Source organism: Hyperoodon ampullatus (assembly GCF_949752795.1).
Source record: "Hyperoodon ampullatus genome assembly, chromosome: 12".
NCBI lineage: Eukaryota > Metazoa > Chordata > Mammalia > Artiodactyla > Ziphiidae > Hyperoodon > Hyperoodon ampullatus.
This window is the reverse complement of record NC_136925.1, coordinates 19824850-19843898: the sequence shown is the minus strand read 5'-3', so window position 1 is coordinate 19843898 and position 19049 is coordinate 19824850. Positions and strand designations below refer to the sequence as shown.

The 19049-nt window shown below is 48.0% G+C and overlaps 1 protein-coding gene across 2 annotated transcripts in view; it reads right to left on the bottom strand.

Annotated features, from left to right (window-relative positions):
* NT5E (5'-nucleotidase ecto) overlaps nt 1–11697 on the bottom strand; it is a gene marked incomplete at its 5' end in the record, with an annotated part of 43638 nt that extends 31941 nt beyond the window's left edge. For both annotated transcript variants that reach the window (XM_079716806.1, XM_079716807.1), the window contains one exon: nt 11359–11697. In XM_079716806.1, the coding sequence (XP_079572932.1) occupies nt 11359–11697 (339 nt within the window). The remainder of the gene's footprint in view (nt 1–11358) is intronic.
* Between the last annotated feature and the right edge of the window lie 7352 nt (nt 11698–19049).

The following is a 19049-nucleotide window of genomic DNA, read 5'->3' as shown; positions in this document are numbered from 1 at the left end:
CCTGTCTGTGCCCCCAATGCTCCACTCTGCCTCATCGCTCTTCACCCACACCTTTCCGGAGTCTCCGAGCCGGTCTCTGGTCGCCAGGCTCACACACCTCTCGACCACAGCCCACGGGCCCCCAGAATGCGCGTCCCCAACACCTACCCGGCCGCTTCTAGCCCTGGTGTGAGTCTCTGCGAGGCTCCCCACTGCTCACCGAAATCCCAGTCCTGCCTCCTGGGACGCTGTATGAGCGAGCCCCTCCCTGATCTCCCTGAGCTGTCGCGTTTTTTTCTGCCAGACCAGGTGCCCTCAGTTCCAGGAACGCTAATCCACCTGCATGCGATGAGCTGCCTTAGATGCAGCCCAAGTGTGAGCTGCGTGAGAAGCCTTCCGTGGCGCCGTGACCGCAGACAGCCCTCCTGCCACATCTGTCACACCTTGCTGCCGCTGTCTGTTCACACATCTTTCTCCCGGAGGCAGGAGTGGTGTCGACTGTCCCAGTGTCCTTGGTGATGCCAGATGAGCGCCTGGCACCAGCGCCCAGCAGGTGTTTACTGAACGGATAGTAAAACCACCTGCTTCTTTCAAATGGGCTCCATTTTCACCTATGATTTGGTAAGTGAGCCACTGAAACTTTTCAGTAGAAGGCAGGATATAAAAACACTTGGTAAATAGTAGTTAAGTGATATTTAGATGTAAAACAAGAGAAACCAAATTGCTTGGAAGCAGGTGAACCAGACAGTAGCTTGGAAGCTTAGACAACTGCTTCACAATTCACCGCCTGGTCCTCTTATTTCATTTCCTGTGTGTGTGTTTTTTTTAATTAATTAATTAATTTATTTTGGGCTGCGCTGGGTCTTCGTTGCTATGCGCGGGCTTTCTCTAGTTGCGGTGAGCGGGGGCTACTCTTCGTTGTGGTGCGCGGGCTTCTCATTGCAGTGGCTTCTCTTGTTGCGGAGCACGGGCTCTAGGCACGTGGGCTTCAGTAGTTGTGGTGTACGGGCTCAGTAGTTGTGGCTCACGGGCTCTAGAGCGCAGGTTCAGTAGTTGTGGCGCACGGGCTTAGCTGCTCCACGGCATGTGGGATCCTCCCGGACCAGGGATTGAACCCATGTCCCCTGCATTAGCATGCAGATTCTTTATTTTTCTTTTAACATCTTTATTGGAGTATAATTGCTTTACAATGGTGTGTTAGTTTCTGCTTTATAACAAAGTGAATCAGTTATATGCATACATATGTTCCCATATCTCTTCCCTCTTGCATCTCCCTCCCTCCCTCCCTATCCCACCCCTCTAGGTGGTCACAAAGCACCGAGCTGATCTCCCTGTGCTATGTAGCTGCTTCCCATCACTGTGCCACCAGGGAAGTCCCTCCTGTGTTTTAATTTATACTTCCACTAATATCTTATTGGCATTTGTTGGTGAATAGTTTTTTTTTTTTTTTTTTTTTGCGACACGCAGGCCTCTCACTGTTGTGGCCTCTCCCGTTGCGAGCACAGGCTCCGGACGCGCAGGCTCAGTGGCCATGGCTCACGGGTCCAGCCGCTCCGCGGCATGTGGGATCTTCCCGGACCGGGGCACGAATCCGTATCCCCTGCATCGACAGGCGGACTCTCAACCACTGCGCCACCAGGGAAGCCCGGTGAATAGATTTTTAAACAAAGTTTTCTGAACTGTTCAGTGTCTTGTGTGTGCACATGTGAACGTTGTACAGATTTCATGATGGCAATTGGCAAGAAAATGGAGCTTTTTGAAGTCTCTTTCTATTGGGAATCTACCAAGGGGATCAACTCTTTGGTCTATCAAAAGATACCTATAGGGTATCTGAATTAGAAAGGGGACATTTCATAGCCCCAGTTTTGTCTACAAAGAACTGTGAAAATTACCAGTGAATTTGACATGAGGGAATTTCAAGAAAGAGAAAAAATTTTAAAAACAAAAAAGTGACAAAAAGAAATACTAATAGTTAAGACTTTCATGCTACATGGCCAAGCCCTGTTCACACATGAACTTATTCAATTCTTACAATACTATGAGGTAGGTGCTATTATTTGTCCTTTATAGAGATGGGAAAACTAAGCCATGGGGCTTCCACAGCTAGCAAGCGGCAGAGCTGGGGTTTGAACAAATCGGGGCTTTAGCATCCGGGACCTTAACTATTCTGCCAAACTGCTGCTAATACAAGCACCTGTAAACCATGATGTAAAAGAATATAGAAAGAAAAGAATGTATATATACATGTACAACTGAATCCCTTTGCTGTACAGCAGTAATGAACACTACATTGTAAATCAACTATACTTCAATAAAAAATTATAAAGAAATAAAAATACAGTTATTATATACAGAATGGATAAACAACAAGGTCCTACTATATGGCACAGAGAACTATGTTCAGTATCCTATGAAAAACCATAATGGAAAAAAATATTAAAAAATACAAGTTGGGCTTCCCTGGTGGCGCAGTGGTTGAGAGTCTGCCTGCCGATGCAGGGGACGCGGGTTTGTGCCCCAGTCCAGGAGGATCCTACACGCTGCGGAGCGGCTGGGCCCGTGAGCCGTGGCCGCTGAGCCTGCGCGTCCGGAGCCTGTGCGTCCGGAGCCTGTGCTCCGCAACGGGAGAGGCCACAGCAGTGAGAGGCCTGCGTACCTCAAAAAAAACCAAAACAAAACAACAAAACAACAACCAAAATAACAAGCATCTGGAAGGGATGAGTTTCATTCAACAACCCACTGGTTTCTTCCAGATTTCTACAGTGCCAAGCAACACGGCCCTGGTCCTTGTCCTCAGGAAGCGTAGGGCAGACAGGGAGAGAGCGTGACATAAACACATCCATCCATGCATCCATAAAGCAAGTGGGAACCACAGACGGGGACGTGTGTGAGAGAGCCTGGCAAAGACGCGGACCCGCCCTGCCAGTTAAGGATGGACAGGGCTCCAAGTGTGCGCTTCACCTGGTCAGGGGAAGCTCCCAGGCAAATGACATCAGCTATATTAACAAATGAGGGGATGAAGACATGAGGGCTGAGATAGTCAAAAATGTTCCAAGTGAAGACAAGAGGCTTAAATCCAGGTGGAAGAGAAATGAAGGAAAGAAGAATTGATTTAAGAGCAGTGCAGGATGTATTACACAGAAGAAAAGAATTTCTGTTTTAATCTGCAGAACTCAATTGGGATAACGTCAAAAAGCCATATGTCAGAGATTTGCAACACATGAATTTAGTTAGTCATTTAGACACTAGCTCATCCCATCAAGGAGTCTGCGGGAAACCCTATAATTTAAGGGTTAGGTGAGAATCTCATCTATCACACAACAGGGCTCAGCTGCTAATCTCTCAGGGAGACTCAGCAACAACCGTAAGTGGGGTGGATCACAAGATAGGTCTGGTTTGGGTGGTACATTTCTGGCACTGTGGCCACTTCTGGTGTTGGGTTGCACTCCACACCCCCAGTTTTAGGCCCTGGCAGGTGAATGTGGCATCTGATTGAATAGCAGAAGAGATCCCCAGGCTTAATCCAGCTTACCTGCACCTCAGTGTTTGCCTGAATGAATGACTGAACAAACAAGTACTGAACAGACAGCATTTCACATCTGCCATGTAAGCTCTCTGTACATGCAAAATACCCATACCATTATTACCTTTAGAACCACTTGCTCAACTAATTGGGTTCCAGGCAGGTTTAACTACATCTCAGAGGAGCTAGAAGGCTCCAGCTAATGTTTGGATTCTATATAGAACCAACTATTCAGGTGAGGGAAGAGAAATGTCAAGAGGATGTTCAAGTTCTGGTTACACAGCTGAAGAACACAGCTAGGGAGGGAGCTTACACAGCATTCAGAGGTATCTGTGAGTGAAGTAGGGAAAGCTGTCAATCTGCTGTGGGATTTGTTTGGTTCTTTCCCCTTTTCAGTTAAGAAAACACAGATGGCTAGGACAAGATGAGCTAAGAAGCTGCCTTTGCTTCCTCGTCTCCGTGCCTGAGGCTGGTCTCACCCAGCCCAGCTCTGGTGTGGAAACTCATAGACTGGAACAGAGGAAGCATAAGGTCCGGGACCACAGCCACAGGACAGGGTCGGGGTCGGGGGGGTGACTGTTCACATCACTGAGGCCCGAGGATCCACAACCCACTAGACACGCACAACTTCTGAGGTCTGAGCTCTGGGAAAAACTACCAACTTTCTTTGCTTTTAAAAAGAGAACAACAAAACCCCCACTGCCATTAGATATCTCTTTCAAGCTTCCCAAACCAGCAAGGCTAAGTGGTTAAGAAGGGTTCATACGGGCATGGTCCCCTCCACTGAACGGTAAGTTTCACCCTGGCAGGGCTTATTCACTGCCCGAAGCACTCAGCACAGAGCCCGGCACAGGCTAGTGCCTAGTGAATATTTGTGGACTGAATGAATAAAAGAACCTCACAGACAACAGGCTTGAACCTGGGCTCATCATCCTCCCATTTTGGCCACCACTTTCTATGACGAAGGAGGTAACCCTCCATCCAAAATCCTGGGAACCTGTTTATCTGGAAGCAGTGGCCACCTGCAGGTACCTGGGAGAAGGCCCAAGCCATCCTCCACAAGGGAACAGCTGCCATGAAAGGGACTGTGAAGGGGGAATAAGAACGTTGTCAGGCCAACTTAGACTTGGGCGTAAAATGCAGTCCCAGCACAGACCGAGCTCTGTTGGCAGATCAGAAGCAAGACAGACGGCCGGGCAAGGGCTGAGGCGCTGAGAAAGCACATGGGCAGCCCACCCTCTCCAAATGCCCTGTTTCACAGAGGAGGAATCTGCTGCCCCAACCCACACAGATAATGACCTGCAAAAGCCAAGAAGTAAAACCCGTGTGTCCTGAGGTCCTGTCCAGATCTCTTTCCACCGCTTCTGTCTGCCACAGCCCTACAGGGCACAAGCATGTCCAGTAAGCTCAGGAAACGCCTTTAGATGGAAATAACAGGCTTCAGCTGTCGGGGGTAAGCTTCCTACACCTCTGCACTCCTGAGGTGTAGTGTTAAACACTGCTGCCTCTCCCTGTGTCCGCGGCTTGAACCCCCTTAGTCATCTTTTGATTATAACCTCTCCTGAGCCACTCCTGCCAACAGAAGGTGACCGTGGCCAGCACTGTGCAAAGAACTTTCCATGCATTATCATCTCCTTAAAGCCCACAGCAATCTATGGGGGGAAGACCGCCATCATACCCACCTTACTCCTGTGGAAAGGAAGGCTCCACGAGATCCAAGAACCTGCTCACAGCCCATGGATTTTAAGTGGTAGAAAGGGGACCTGATCCCAGACAGTCACCCCGAGTTCACCCTCGCAGTCCTGTGCCACGCTGCCTGCCTACTGAAACTGGTCCCGGTGGCTTCAGCCTTTCTTTCCCCGTCACCATAGTTCCGAACCAGAGTCCCCCTAAAACCGAGTTCCCTTACTGAGTTTATGATTAATCTCTCTGTTCAAAACTTTATTCCCTTTCTTGTCGCCTCTGACCTCAACCACGTGCTAACTGAACAGTAATCAACCAGAGTCAGAGGAGGAAGATCACCCGCTGTAGATTTCATCATTAAGGTACAAACTAAGCTTGTTCTCCTAACAGGCCCTGGAGCCATGGACCACATGGCCAGAGAATCGAAAACCGGAGACATCCTGACTCCAGAAACTGATTAAGAAATGTCACAAGACAATGATTAATCCCAGCTTCTTTGTTCATCCCCTTTAAAAACACCCCTAACTCAAAAGTCTAAGCTGGAGTGGATCTGAGGTTCACCTCCCACTCCCTTGCTTGGCGCCCTGCAATAAATCCTGACTTTGACGCAAACTCCCGCTGTCAGAGTTTGGCTTTCTGCGCCGAGGGCACATGAGCACTTTGCCCGGTTGCATTCAGGCCCCGTCATCTCCCACCTAGACCACTGCCCAGCCCCTTCTCCCCGCCTCTTCTCTGGTATCTTCGCCCTCCCATCCATTTCTGCTCATCTTCCAAAACTAGGATTTCCTTCTGTTGTCGGGAGGTGTCCTCTCACATCAACCAGTTCTCTAGCTCTCTGCGGTTACCAACTGGGTGTCCACCAATTCAATTCCACTTTGACACTGTCTGCCTGGAGTGAGCATCAGATCACAAATCCCGGGCTCAGAGCCACAGGCCTGCCCCGTCAGATGCCAGCTGCAAGTCTTGGGACACTTGTACTTCGGACCCATCAGCTATAAATCAGGGATTCCCACAGCCCCTCCACAGGCTTGATAATTTGCTAGAACCACTCACAGAACGCAGGCAAGTGCTTTGGTTACTGTTACTGGTGTATTTTAAAGGATACAACTCAGGAACAGCCAAATGGAAGACTTGCATGGTACAAGATGTACAAGTAGAGGGAGGGGTGCACATGGCCTCTTGGAGCACACCACCCTCCGGGCGCCTCAATGTGTTCACCATTTAGGAGTTTTTATGGAGGTTTCACCACACTGACAGGATTGATTGAATCACTGACAACTGGTGATTAGTTCAACCTCCGGGCCCCCTCCCCGCCCCAGAGGTTGCAAGTTCCTACCCTCTAATCCTGGCTCGGTCTTTCTGGCCACCAGCCCTCATTCTGAAGTTGCCTAGGGGTTCCCAGCTATCAATCACCTCATTAGCATACAAAGGACACTCATCACTCATCCCCAAGTGTTTGGGGAGCTATGTGCCAGGAACTGCAGACAAAGACAAAATGTTTATTTTTTATTAACCACAGTCCCTCTACTCAGAAACCTCCAGTGGCTCCCCATGACAACAGAGGAGAGCCCACACTTTTCAGGGTGGCCTGTAAACCGTACACAATCTCACCTCCCCTGATTCCTGCCACCTTGCTCTGGTCCAGGCTGACCCATCGTGCAGATTCCTGCCTCTGCACCTATGCCTCATCCTCCTGCCGCTTCACTAAATCAAAATGGAGTCAAGGGACTTCCCTGGTGGTCCAGTGATAAAGAATCTGCTTTCCAATGCAGGGGTAGCGGGTTGGGTTTGACCCCTGGGCAGGGAACTAAGATCCCACATGCCGCGGGGCAATGAAGCCTGCACACCACAACTTCTGAGCCTGCACGCCTCAACTAGAGAGCCTGTGTGCCACAAACTACAGAGTCCATGCACCCTGGAGCCCGTGCGCCACAACTAGAGAGAGAAACCCCGCACGCCACAACTAGAGAGAAGCCTGCACACCACAACTACAGAGAAGCCTGCGCACCGTAACAAAGACCCTACGCAGCCAAAAAAAAATTTTTTTTAAAGAAAATAGAGAGAAGCTCGCGTGGGGCAATGAAGACCCAACACAGCCAAAAATAAATAAATAAACAAAAAGTAAATAAATAAAATAAAATTTTAAAAAATGGAATCAAAACATTTCTTAGGACGCCATTGGTTTAGAGATGTGAGGAACCTCAGATTTTGCAGATGAGGAACTGATGACACAGACTGCTGAATGGCATAGCCCCAGATTATAGATTCATTATCTCTCAAAGGCAGAGAGAATGGTACCCATCTCTGAATTCCGGGGACGAGTGCTGGGGATGACAAGCTCCAAATGAACAGAGTCTTGTGTAAACTTTCAAAAGCACAAACCACACACACACACACACACACACACACATACAAAACAAAAATTAATTTGATTATACCAAGTGGAGGATTTCTGTTCAATGAAAAGACACTACGGACAAAATTACTAAACCTAAATAGAAGATATTTGCAATGTCTAAAATTGATTACAGATCAACACTTAGAATTCCTGAAAATCAGGAAAAATAGAGCAAACCTAATTTTTTAAAAAAGAGCAAAGTATGTGAACATGCAATTAGGGAAGAGGAAACCCCCAAAGTTAACAAACATATCAAATTCGCTAGTTATTAGAAAAATACAAGATCAAACAATGAGATGTCATTTTACACCTCCTGGAAAGCTGGAGAATGATGCAAAGCGGGGGTAAGGATGCGGGGGTCACAGCTGCGTGGGGGTGGCTGTGGTGAGTACAGGGCTCCAGGAAAGCAATCTGGCGGTCCTTACAGTGCAGTCCCTGTGGCCAGCAATTCTGCCCTTGGGTGTGGATCCCAAAGAAATCCTCACAGGCGGGACCTGCAGGAGGCTGTTCGGGGCAGCACATTTGTGGAACTGCAGCATGATGTGTGCGATCTCCAAACCCATCGTGGGGGAGCAGATGGTAAAACGTGTGGAGGTCTCCATGGAGCACGATGCACAGTGTACGTATGGGGTAGATACAGAGTGATACCACTCAATGAGGAAACATGAAGAACAGCTCAGTCCAAAAAAAAAGAATAATCAAGCCTCTGGCGAGCCTTGCAAATACAAACTGCTACATGGTGTTACATGATTAGCATTTGAAAATAATTTTTTTAAATAAACATTTTTTTAAAAAGGTAAAAAAAAAAAAAGTTCAGACAATGGGACTTAGAAGAGATGGTGGAGGGGCCGGAGGAGGGTGGTAGGCTGTGCGAGGCAGTCAGAATCAGATAAACTGAGGGCTGAAAACCCAAACCTCCATTCCTCACAACTTTTGCGTTTTTTGGCAGGGCACATGGAGCTAACCTTTACTGAGTACTCTAAGCCAGGAGGGTGCTAGGGAGTTTTACATTTCTTATCTCATGTATCGCTTGCAAAAATCCTACACTGTCGGGTAGGGGCGATCTCTCCTGTCTTGCAGTTGGAAACAGGACGCTCAGAGAAAGCAACGTGCCCAAATCACATGGTGATGCACATCGGATGCACATCTGAGCTGTCTTCCTGTCCCTCTGCCAATACAGCGACACCAACTTGTGACTTGTGACATTCTCCCTCTAGAGTTTTCTGCCTGGCAGCTGGGTCCAGGGGTCTTCCCCAGGCTTGCCCTAGGCTCCAGAGCTATCAGAACCCACCCACCCCCGCCAACCACCACAAGCTCTCTCCCTGGGACACATGGGTCCAGAGGTCTAGGGAACTCTTGAGGTTAAGCTAGATTCTAGTAGCTTCCTCTTTGCCCTCCAGACCCACGCATCCTTAGATGTGGCTCCTCGAACCAGGTCCAGTTTCTAGAGAACTGGAGACGCCCCTGCACAACCGTTTTCCACCCTGATCTACATCTCCAGCTTCCTGGGAGTCAAGATGTAGCGGCAGGTGGGTAGGCGTGGGAGGAACTTTAACAGCAGACCAGCGATAAATTCCCTGAGAGCAGTATAAGCAAAATGACAAGTGAAAAACCTCTGTAAACCCAGAACACGGCAGAGCTTTGTTAAAGCAACGCGAGAACTAGGATTTTACGCAGGTCAAATCATGTTTGTCAAACCCCAGAACTGCACAGAGTAAGTCTGATAAGATGCTGTCAGGAACCTGGCTGCTGACCGTCCTCTCCCTCCTTACCCGCTGCCAACATTATATAAGCTGCCTAGTTTTCCTCAGGCCCCAGTCCAATAATTCTTAGTGAAGTTGAAAAGGAAGTAACTCCATCCAATAGAAAGTATTCTAAAAGGTCCCGGTGGTGATGGGCTGTAACTTGCAGCAGACTGCTTCGGCTTTACCCAGCATCCTTCATAAACACTTGATATGATGACTAACACCGTGAGCTTAATTTGACTTAAAGAAAAAACATTATTATTCAGGAAAACTAGGAATTACCCATCTTTTTTTTTCACCAAAAAGAGTCTACACAACTGTGGAGAAGAGTGTCACAAAAAGAAAAGTTTAGAAAGTTGTGGTTTATACATGAAATCAAAACAAACTTATGTAAGGTTTATTCTTCCTCAGAGGACATGGCAACGTAGGCTAGTAACAGATCAATTTTATAGATATTCATTCTGCTGTTACCTTAGGACAAAGCATCAGGCGGGTTGAGCTGCGGAGATAAGAACGCTAAGAGGCCACACACGGAATTCTTGAGACCCACGATTCTTTGGTGGAGTCCAGATGCTGGCGAGCTCCCCAGATAAACTCTGGGGCTCAGGGGTCCCTTTGTATTGCTGCTGCTTTGAGCATCCCTGATAACCTTAAAACCAACGATCAGGACGGAGAGGAGAGCTCTCTGTCCTTCTCTCATCTCTCTACAATGAGCTTTCTTGGAAAAAACCCCCCAAACAAAACAACTCTACCCTCTTATCTTTTCCTGTCCTCCTCTCTCCAAGTTTCCGGCGGAGGGGGGAATACAGTACTGTGCTTTGCTGACCTCTGTGCTCTTCTGATACAAAGTGTGCCATTAGCCCTCTGTATTCCAACCTGTATGTACCACACCTCTCCCTGCCTTCCAGATGCACACACATGGACTTCACAGATTTCCCTGGACCCCTGCTCTGTTCTTCTTCTAAAGCTCCTAGGATTTCTTGCTCCCAGTTTCTCCACAGAATCCCTTTACTCTAGGATTTTACACAGGGTTAAACTTGGCGCTGGTTTGACGTAACAGAAGTCATACCTATTTATTACTGTGTAACTCCTCTCTGCTCCTTTTCTAGAATTCAGTCTAACAAATAAGGCGCCACCTTTAACAGAGCACTGGGGAACCTGGACTGAAACTCTTGCACATGTTTTAAGAGCCCCTCATCTCTTAAGCGGGACTCTCTTCCTAAATCTCTTCTGCTAAACTGGTTTTACTGAAATCCTTTGAAACCCAGTGTTTTCAGCATTTTGGCCTCCTCTGGAAGTTTCTTTCTTTCTGTGTTTAAACCTCTACAGCAGGGTCTGGTAATAATAAGAACTAACATTTAAAGAGGCCATACTATGTGCCAGGCAATCCTCTGAAGGAGATAGAATTATTACCCCCATATTATAGAGGCCGGAACTGAGGTAGAGAGAAAATCAATTGCACACAGAAGGTGCCCAGCCTTTTCCCCAAGGCTGCCAGCTTAAATATGCTTAAGCTGCGGGGTCAAAGGGCTCTGGAGTCCATTCTTAACCTGTCTCCCTGTTCTGGAGCTGGGTGACCTGGATAATGCACTCAATCTCTTTGACCCTGAGTTAGTTTCACTTCCAATTATTGGTAAATCGAGATAAAGCATTCTTCGAAAGACCGAGCAGTAAATGAGAGGCTCGTGATGAGTCTACCTCGGTCCCAGGCTCTGGATAATTGGGGTCCCACGCACCCCAGCGGAACGCCCTCACTGGCAGGGCTGGGACCCGCTTCTCGAAATGCTCCATCTCACGGTGAGGGTGCAGCAACATCAGTCCGTTTAAGACGAATCGGCCAAGGGACGTCTATGTCTGCGTCCACCTGGCACACTGACGGGGAGTCTCGCTTTCTCCCCACATGGCTCTGCGCCCCGGTCCCAGGCTCGCCACCCGTGCCTAGCCGTCGGCGGCTCCTCCACCCCGGCTTCTCTCTCGGTCTGGGGACTCTACCCAGGGGGCTCCCGAGCTTCCCGGGCTCGCCGTCTTACCATGGCATCGTAGCCCAAGGCGTTCATGAAGTGCGCCACCTCGGTGCCCTTGTACACGGTGAACCAGATGGTACCCTGGTACTGGTCGCCGGCGTCGAGCAGCAGCACGTGGGGCTCTGCGCGGCGGATCTGGCGCACCTTCGTGGCGAGCCGTGCCACGCCGCCCACGCAGCGGCTGGCGTTGACGCACTTGCTCGAGTCCTCGCTCGTCTGCTCCATCCGGCTGTGCACGTCGTTGGTGTGCAGTATGGTGAGCTCCCAGCCGCCTGCCGCGGGCCACAGCACCGCGCCAAGCGCGAGCAGCCCCAGCGCTGAGGCGCGTGCGCCTCGGGGACCCATGGCTGCAGCTGCCGGCGAGGGCGCGAGCGCGGTGAGTGCTGGCGAGCCGCGCGGGTGGAGGCGTGCGGTGGCGAGCGCGGCGGGCGCCGGAGTCAAGGGCCCGGGCCGGCGAGCGGGCGGGCGGGCGAGGCGAGGCGAGGCGGGGCCGGGCCTGGGCGGGCTCTCCTGCGGCCCGGAGGCCGGCCCCACGGCCAGGCGCACGCCCGCGCGGTCACCCGATACGACCCCGGCCCGCCGGGCTGCCGGGGCGCGGCTGGCGGCTGGCAGCCGCTCCGGGCGGGAACAGTGGGGAGGTTGTTCCCGCTGGGGACCGGGCACCGGCCGCGGGCCCGGCCCGTCCGGGGAGCCTGGGCGCCGGCGGTGGGCTGTTCTTAACGGGGTGCGAGGGAGGAGTTGGAGGGTCCACCCCGCTTCCAGGTCTTCCCTGATTCTCGCCTCTTTAAAGTTTTTCTAAAGAGGGATGACTTGTTTGTGTGAGTGGGTTTGTGGTTGCGCGAGCTCATCACTTGAAAGAACGAAAGAGGAAAGAGGAGGAGAGGAGGTGGAAAGGAAGAAGGGCGAGACGAGGGAGACAGGGGAGCGCTGCGCTTTTGGGGCCGTGGGAGCCAAAGACGGGTCGCGAGCTGTGACTGCTCCCTTGCCAGTTTAAGGACACACCAAGTCTGCGTTGCTTAGACGTAGAATCTCAGAAGCTAGAAATCCTTCTAATCCAGTCGCGCGTTTATGGATGATTATAACCTTAGCGACACAACAGCAGCGGTGCGCGGTAGCTCTTGGAAGCTAAAAACGGACCATCCCGAGTAAAACCAGTAGCTCTGAGGGTGTGATGCTGCCTTCTGTTGCTTTTCTCGGCTTTTTTTTTTTTTTTTCTGTCCTATTTTTGAGGTTTTAATGTTTTAAGCATGGTGTGGTGTGTGTGTGTGTGTGTGTTTAAGGCAAAACTTCTGGCAAGGAAGGCAATGCTAATAGGAATGCATACAGTAAACAAATCATTATAATCGAGTTTAATATTGCTGCAGAGTTTCCCTCTGTTTAAGAGATTGATTCCTGGGTACAGTTAATAATCGAATTTAGGAAGGGAAGGAGCCCCTACTAGGTGTCCCATTATTTATGCTTTAAAGAACAGCCTATGTTGTCCTCACACTTCTCCAAAATGCATCAAGCCAGTCCTGCTGTATTTTTTAAAGCTTTGGGGAACAAAATATACATAACATAATTTACATTTTAACCATTTTAAATGTGCAGCTGGGTGGCATTAGGTGCATTCACATCGTTGTGCAGCCATCACCACCAGCCATCTCCAGAACTTTTTCATCTTCCCAAACTGAAACTCCATAGACATTAAAAAGTAACTTCCCATTCCCCTCTTCCCTCAGCCCTTGGCAACCACCACTCCACCTTCTGTCTCTATGCATTTGAGTACTCTAGGTATCTCATATAAGTGGAATCAAACAATGTGTCCTTTTGTGACTCATTTCACTTAGTATAGTGGCTCAAACATGGCTGTTCAAGGTTGTAGCATGTGTCAGAACTTTCTTATTAAGGCTGAATAATAATATTCCATTATATGTATATACCACATTTTGTTTATCCATTCATCCATTGGTGGACATGGGTTGTTTCCACTTTTTGGCTGTTGTGAATAATGCTGTTATGAACGTGGGGTACAATATCTGTTCAAGTCTCTGCTTTCAGTTCTTTTGGGTATACACCCAACAGTGGAATTGCTGGATCGTAGGTATGGTAGTTCTATGTTTAATTTTTTGAGGAACTGCATACTTTCTTCTATAATGGTTGCCCCAATTTACATTTCCATAAGCAACGCACAAGGGCTCCAATTTCTCTACATCCTTGCCAACACTTATTTTCTGCGTTTGCTAATAGCTGTCCTAAAAGGTTTGAAGTAGTATCTCATTGTGGTTTGATTTGCTTTTCCTTAATAATGGATGAGGTTGAACATCTTTTCATGTGCTTATTGGCCATTTGTATATCTTACTTGGAGAAATGTCTGTTCAAGTCCTTTGCCTATGTTTTAATAGGATTACTTGCGTTTTTTGTTGTTGTTGTTGAGTTGTAGCAGTCTTTATATATTCAGGGTGTTAACTCCTTATCAGATATATCGGGGTCCCCAACCCCTGGACCAGTACCAGTCCGTGGCCTGTTAGGAACCGGGCCGCACAGCGGGAGGTGAGCGGCAGGCCAGTGAGTGAAGCTTCATCTGTATTTACAGCCGCTCCCCATTGCTCTCATTACTGCCTGAGCTCCGCCTCCTGTCAGCATTATGGTGAGGTGTATAATTATTTCATTATATATTACAATGTAATAATAATAGAAATAAAGTGCACAATAAACATAACATGCTTGAATCATCCCACAACCATCCCCCCTGACCCCCACCCCAGTCTGTGGAAAAACTGTCTTCCATGAAACGAGTCCCTGGTGCCAAAAAGGTTGGGGACCGCTGAGATACATGATTTACGAATATTTTCTTCCATTCTGTGGATTGTCTTTTCACTCGGTTGATGCCATTGCTGCACAGATTTTTATATTTTGATGATGTCAGATTTATCTATTTTTTTCTTTTGTTGCCTGTGTTTTTAGTATCATATCCAAGAAATCATTGCCTGATCTGATGTCGTGAAGCTTTCTCCCATGTTTTTTTCTAAGAGTTTTATAGTTTTAGCTCATAGCTTTAAGTCTTCAATCCATTTTGAGTTTAATTTTTGTTAATGGTGTAAGATGAGTGCAAAGTTGTTCTTTTGCATGTAGATATCCAGTTTTCCCAACACCAGTAGGATGGATATTTGTTTATTTATCATAAGGTATTGGCTCATGGGATATAGCGAAGTCCCACGATCTGCCGTGTGCAGGCTGGAGGCCCAGGAAAGCCACTGATGTAGCCCAAAGGCCTAAGAGCTGGAGAACCAAGATGTAGATTCCAGTCTGAGTGTAATGGCCTGAGAACCAGGAGCACCAGGACAGGAGAAGATGGATGTTCCAGCTCAGCAGTCAGGCAGAGAGGGAATTCAACCTTCCTCTTTTTGTTGTATTCAGGCCCTCAATAGGTTGGATGGTACCCACCCACACTGGGGAGGGCCATCTGCTTTCCTTAGTCCCCCACCTCAGATGCTAATCACTTCTGGAAAGACCCTGACAGACACACCCAGAAATACTGTTTAACCAGCTATCTGGGCATCCTGTGGCCCAATCAAGTTGACACATAAAATTAGCCAGCATGGAGAGTGTAAATCATTTGCCCAGAAAAAGCTGTACAGGTTAGGAGCAGCAGAGCCTGAGGCCATACAAGACCCCTTAATCCTGAAATTCATGCTTTGCAATATTTGCCCACCTGGCTGAAAGGTAGAGGAACTGGTAGTTATTTATTTATTTTTTTTGCGATACGCGGGCCTCTCACTGTTGTGGCCTCTCCCGTTGCGGAGCACAGGCTTCGGACGCGCAGGCTCAACGGCCATGGCCCACGGGCCCAGCCGCTCCGCGGCATGTGGGATCTTCCCGGACTGGGGCACGAACCCGTGTCCCCTGCATCGGCAGGCGGACTCTCAACCACGGCGCCACCAGGGAAGCCCGGTAGTTATTTTTAAATTAAAATTAATTTTAGACTTACAGAAGACTTACAGAGGTAGTACAGAGAATTCTCACACACCCTTCACTCATCTTCCCCTAAAGCAAACAGCATATATAACCATCAAAACTAAACAAATAATACTGAAACAAAACTATGAACTATGTTGCTGACTTTGTTTGGATCTCACCAGTTGTTCCACCATGACTTTTCTGTTCCAGCAGCCGATCCAGGGTACCCCACTTAGACCTTAATCTTATCTCCTCTAATCTGTGACAGTTTCTTGGTCTTTTGTCTTTCATGACCTTGACACTTTTGAAGAGCACTGGTTTTTGTAGACTGTCCCTCAGATTGGGTTTGTCTGATGTCTTCTCCTGGTGAGGCTGAGGTTATGGATTCGGGCGGAGAATACCGCAGAGGTGAGGTGCCTTTTCATCACGTCATATCTGTGGGTACAAGATATCAACACAGCTTACCACTGACCACTAGAGAACTGATGCTTTGTTGTTTCTTGCTTTTTAAACCTGGGCCATTGAAATAGCTTTCAAAATTCCTGTCCTGGGGATGCCACCAGACTTCTGCTCCAACATCATTCCTCTGTCATTTGTTTGCACACAAGATCTAAAACGACTTTGATTGCTTATTGGATCAGATTCAAACTTCCCAACCTGGAACAGTCACTTCATCCATCTAACTTTACTTTCCACTGTCCCTCACAGGTGCATGCTTCCTCTTTCTTTCCCTCCCCACCATTCTCAGCCTGCCGTCAGGCCAAGGCCCAAGTTTCCTTGAGGGCCTCGTTCAAGTCCCTGTGAAATTTCTTTGATTACTCCAGACAGCAGTGAGCTTTCTTTTCTCTAAATTTCTGATCTATTCTTACAATCTCACTTTCTTGTTGTTTTGCCTTTTTCCCTAGGTGTTTAATGTGTGTGTCTTGTCTTTCCTCCAAGTGCTAAATACAAAGTAGCTGCTTCAGTAGTGTGATTCAAGTAGCACCCACCTAAAGTCTACTTAGACATCATTCAGCTAGTAGGTGGAAGACAGCTTTTGAATAGAATTGAATTCCAGCACTCAGATTACGTTGTATGGTCCTTAAGTGTTAAGGAGTAGACATTATCACTCCTCTTATATAGGTAATAAAATTTAGGTTCTGCATGTTAAATGGATTGCCCAAGTTTCCACAGGTAGACTTTTCGTTTTTGGCCGAACGAACAGAGGGGCATGTGGGATCTTAGTTCCCCGACCAAGGATCGAGCCCGTGGCCCCCTGCACTGGAAGCGCGGAGACTTAACCATGGACCACCAGGGAAGTCCTCCACAGGTGGACTTTTATCTTTTATGTATGTAACTATATTTCACACAAGTTCTCTGTCCACTCACAATGTTTATTTCCTACTGTCCTTCATCCCGGCATCTCTGATACCCAGAGAGAGTTCTTGGGGATTTCTGAGGTCCCTCAAGAAGCTTGGGATCATCTCCTGCAGCTTTTGCCATGGTCTCTTTGTGGCCACAGCAGGATGGTCAGTGTATAGCTGCCCCTTTCATAAACCACAAGGAATAGAATGGGTTGGGTCCGAGTCAGTCGGGGACACATAGAATTTACAGGGCCTGAGGACACAGGCCCTCGTGCCCACACACCCCCTCTGGTACCTCAGCGCAGACCCACCTCCCTCTCCAGCATCCTGGAGGCAGACAGGTGTTCGATGTGCAGCCTCTCTGTCTCAGCCCATTCACCCCCCGCCCCCCGGAAATGTAGCAGCAGCAGCATCTCCCCCCATCAGACCCTGCCCCCTCCACAGAGTGGACTGTCTCCCTCCCCTCAGCCTCCATCAGAAGCCACATGGATTGTGGGCCTTTCTTCCTCCAGGTGGGATTGTGATGCTTTTCCCGCAGGCAGGAGGACTTGTGACACTCCTGAGACAGAATCCTCTGTGGCCCTAAGTGGACAGGTTTGAATATCACTGTTGCCTCTAGGCCCCTTCTGCTTCTACAATATGTAGTGCCATGTTGCTGGATTCAGAGTCCAGAGAATTCAAGTACATCCTTCTGTTAGATCCTACCAAAACATCAGGAAGAAAAAGAAAGGTGCACAGAAAAATGTAAATCCTTACTCCATTTTATACCAGAGGATCAATTTGAGAGCTACTGCGATTCTTTGGGTTTTTTTTTTTGAACATTTATTTATTTATTTATTTGGCTGCGTCAGGTCTCAGTTGCGGCACACGGGATCTAATTCCCTGACCAGGGATCGAACCCGGGCTGCCTACATTGGGAACGTGGAGTCTTAGCCACTGGACCACCAGTGAAGTCCAAGAGCTATTGCAGTTCTTAAAGGGAAAACTCTGGGAGCCTCGTTCTCCGTTTAGCAGGGAACAACTTAAGAGCTGTTCTTGCTTAGCAGTTTCCATTTACCATGAGCCCTAGATATTTATTTCCTAGCTCTTCAGAAAATCTTCCAAGATGTTTATGTCCATTTGAAGTCCTTAATGTGCTGGGGCAAAAATTAACTTTTCTTCCAAATTCTTGTAACATAACTTGGTGTCTGTTCCCCAAGTGTGTAGGCACTCATGCTTTAGAATTAGGGAGAACTCCAAGCAGGATTGTTAATATCTTCAATAACAAATAAAATTGTATCCAGTGCTTTACCTGTAGTGTGTGCTCAGTTCATATTTTACTTGGTTTGAGAGACGTCCATAGGAATTGGGATTGGAAACTATTTGTTCATTTATTCAGCAAATACTTACTGAACACTTACTATATGACAGGTGTCAGAGGAGGCCAAAGTGTTATGGGTTGAATTGTGTCCCACCAACTGTGACCTCCAGGACCTCAGAATGTGACCTTATTTGGAAATACAGTCTTTATAGAGGTATCAAGAGGAAATGAGGTCATTAGACTGGGCCCTGATCCAGTATGACTGGTGTACTTATTAGGGAAATTTGGACACAGAGACAGGCGCACATAGAAGGAAGACATAGTGAAGACTGTTGAAAACAGACAAGAGGCCCCAAGTGGAGCCACTTATGCTGAGCCCCAAGTCACGAAACCAAGACTTAATTACAGTTTCGGCTCTCCCAGAAATGGAATCTTACACCAGTCAATCAGGAATAGCCTGACCAGCACCAGTCAGGTAATCTGCCTGGCAGGCCCCTGCCATCCCCTATAAGGGAAGTAATCTTGCAATAACCAATCTGCTGTTTTGCCTCCTGCAACTTCTTTATTCCTGCTCCCTTCTGCCTATAAAATCTCTTGCCTTGTATAACTCTTCAGGAAGCTTTTCCATCTACTAGATTGGATGCTGCTTGATTCATGAATGTTTGAATAGAGCCAATAAGATCTTTAAAATTTACTCAGTTGAATTTGTTTTTTATTCAAGACGCACACAGGGAGAACACTACATAAACTTGAAGGCAGATAGCAAGGTGATGCTTCTACAAGCCAAGGAATGCCAGAGATTGCCTGCAAACCATCAGAAGCTAGAAGAAAGGCATGGAACAAATCCTTCCATCACAGTCCTCAGAGAGAACCAACTCTGCTGACACCTTGATCTTGTTCTAGCCTCCAGAAAAGTGAGCCAGTAAATTTCTGTCGTTGAAGCCACTCAGTTTGTGGTACTTTGTTATGGCGGCCCTAGGAAACTATACATGAAAGCAGAACGAAGCAATCACAAAACATGATGCACGGGGCATACGTGTGACCCCTCAGCGGGGAGCAGAAGCTGAGTCATACAGTCCTTGAGGGCCAATGTAAGGGGTTTAGATTTGCCCTTG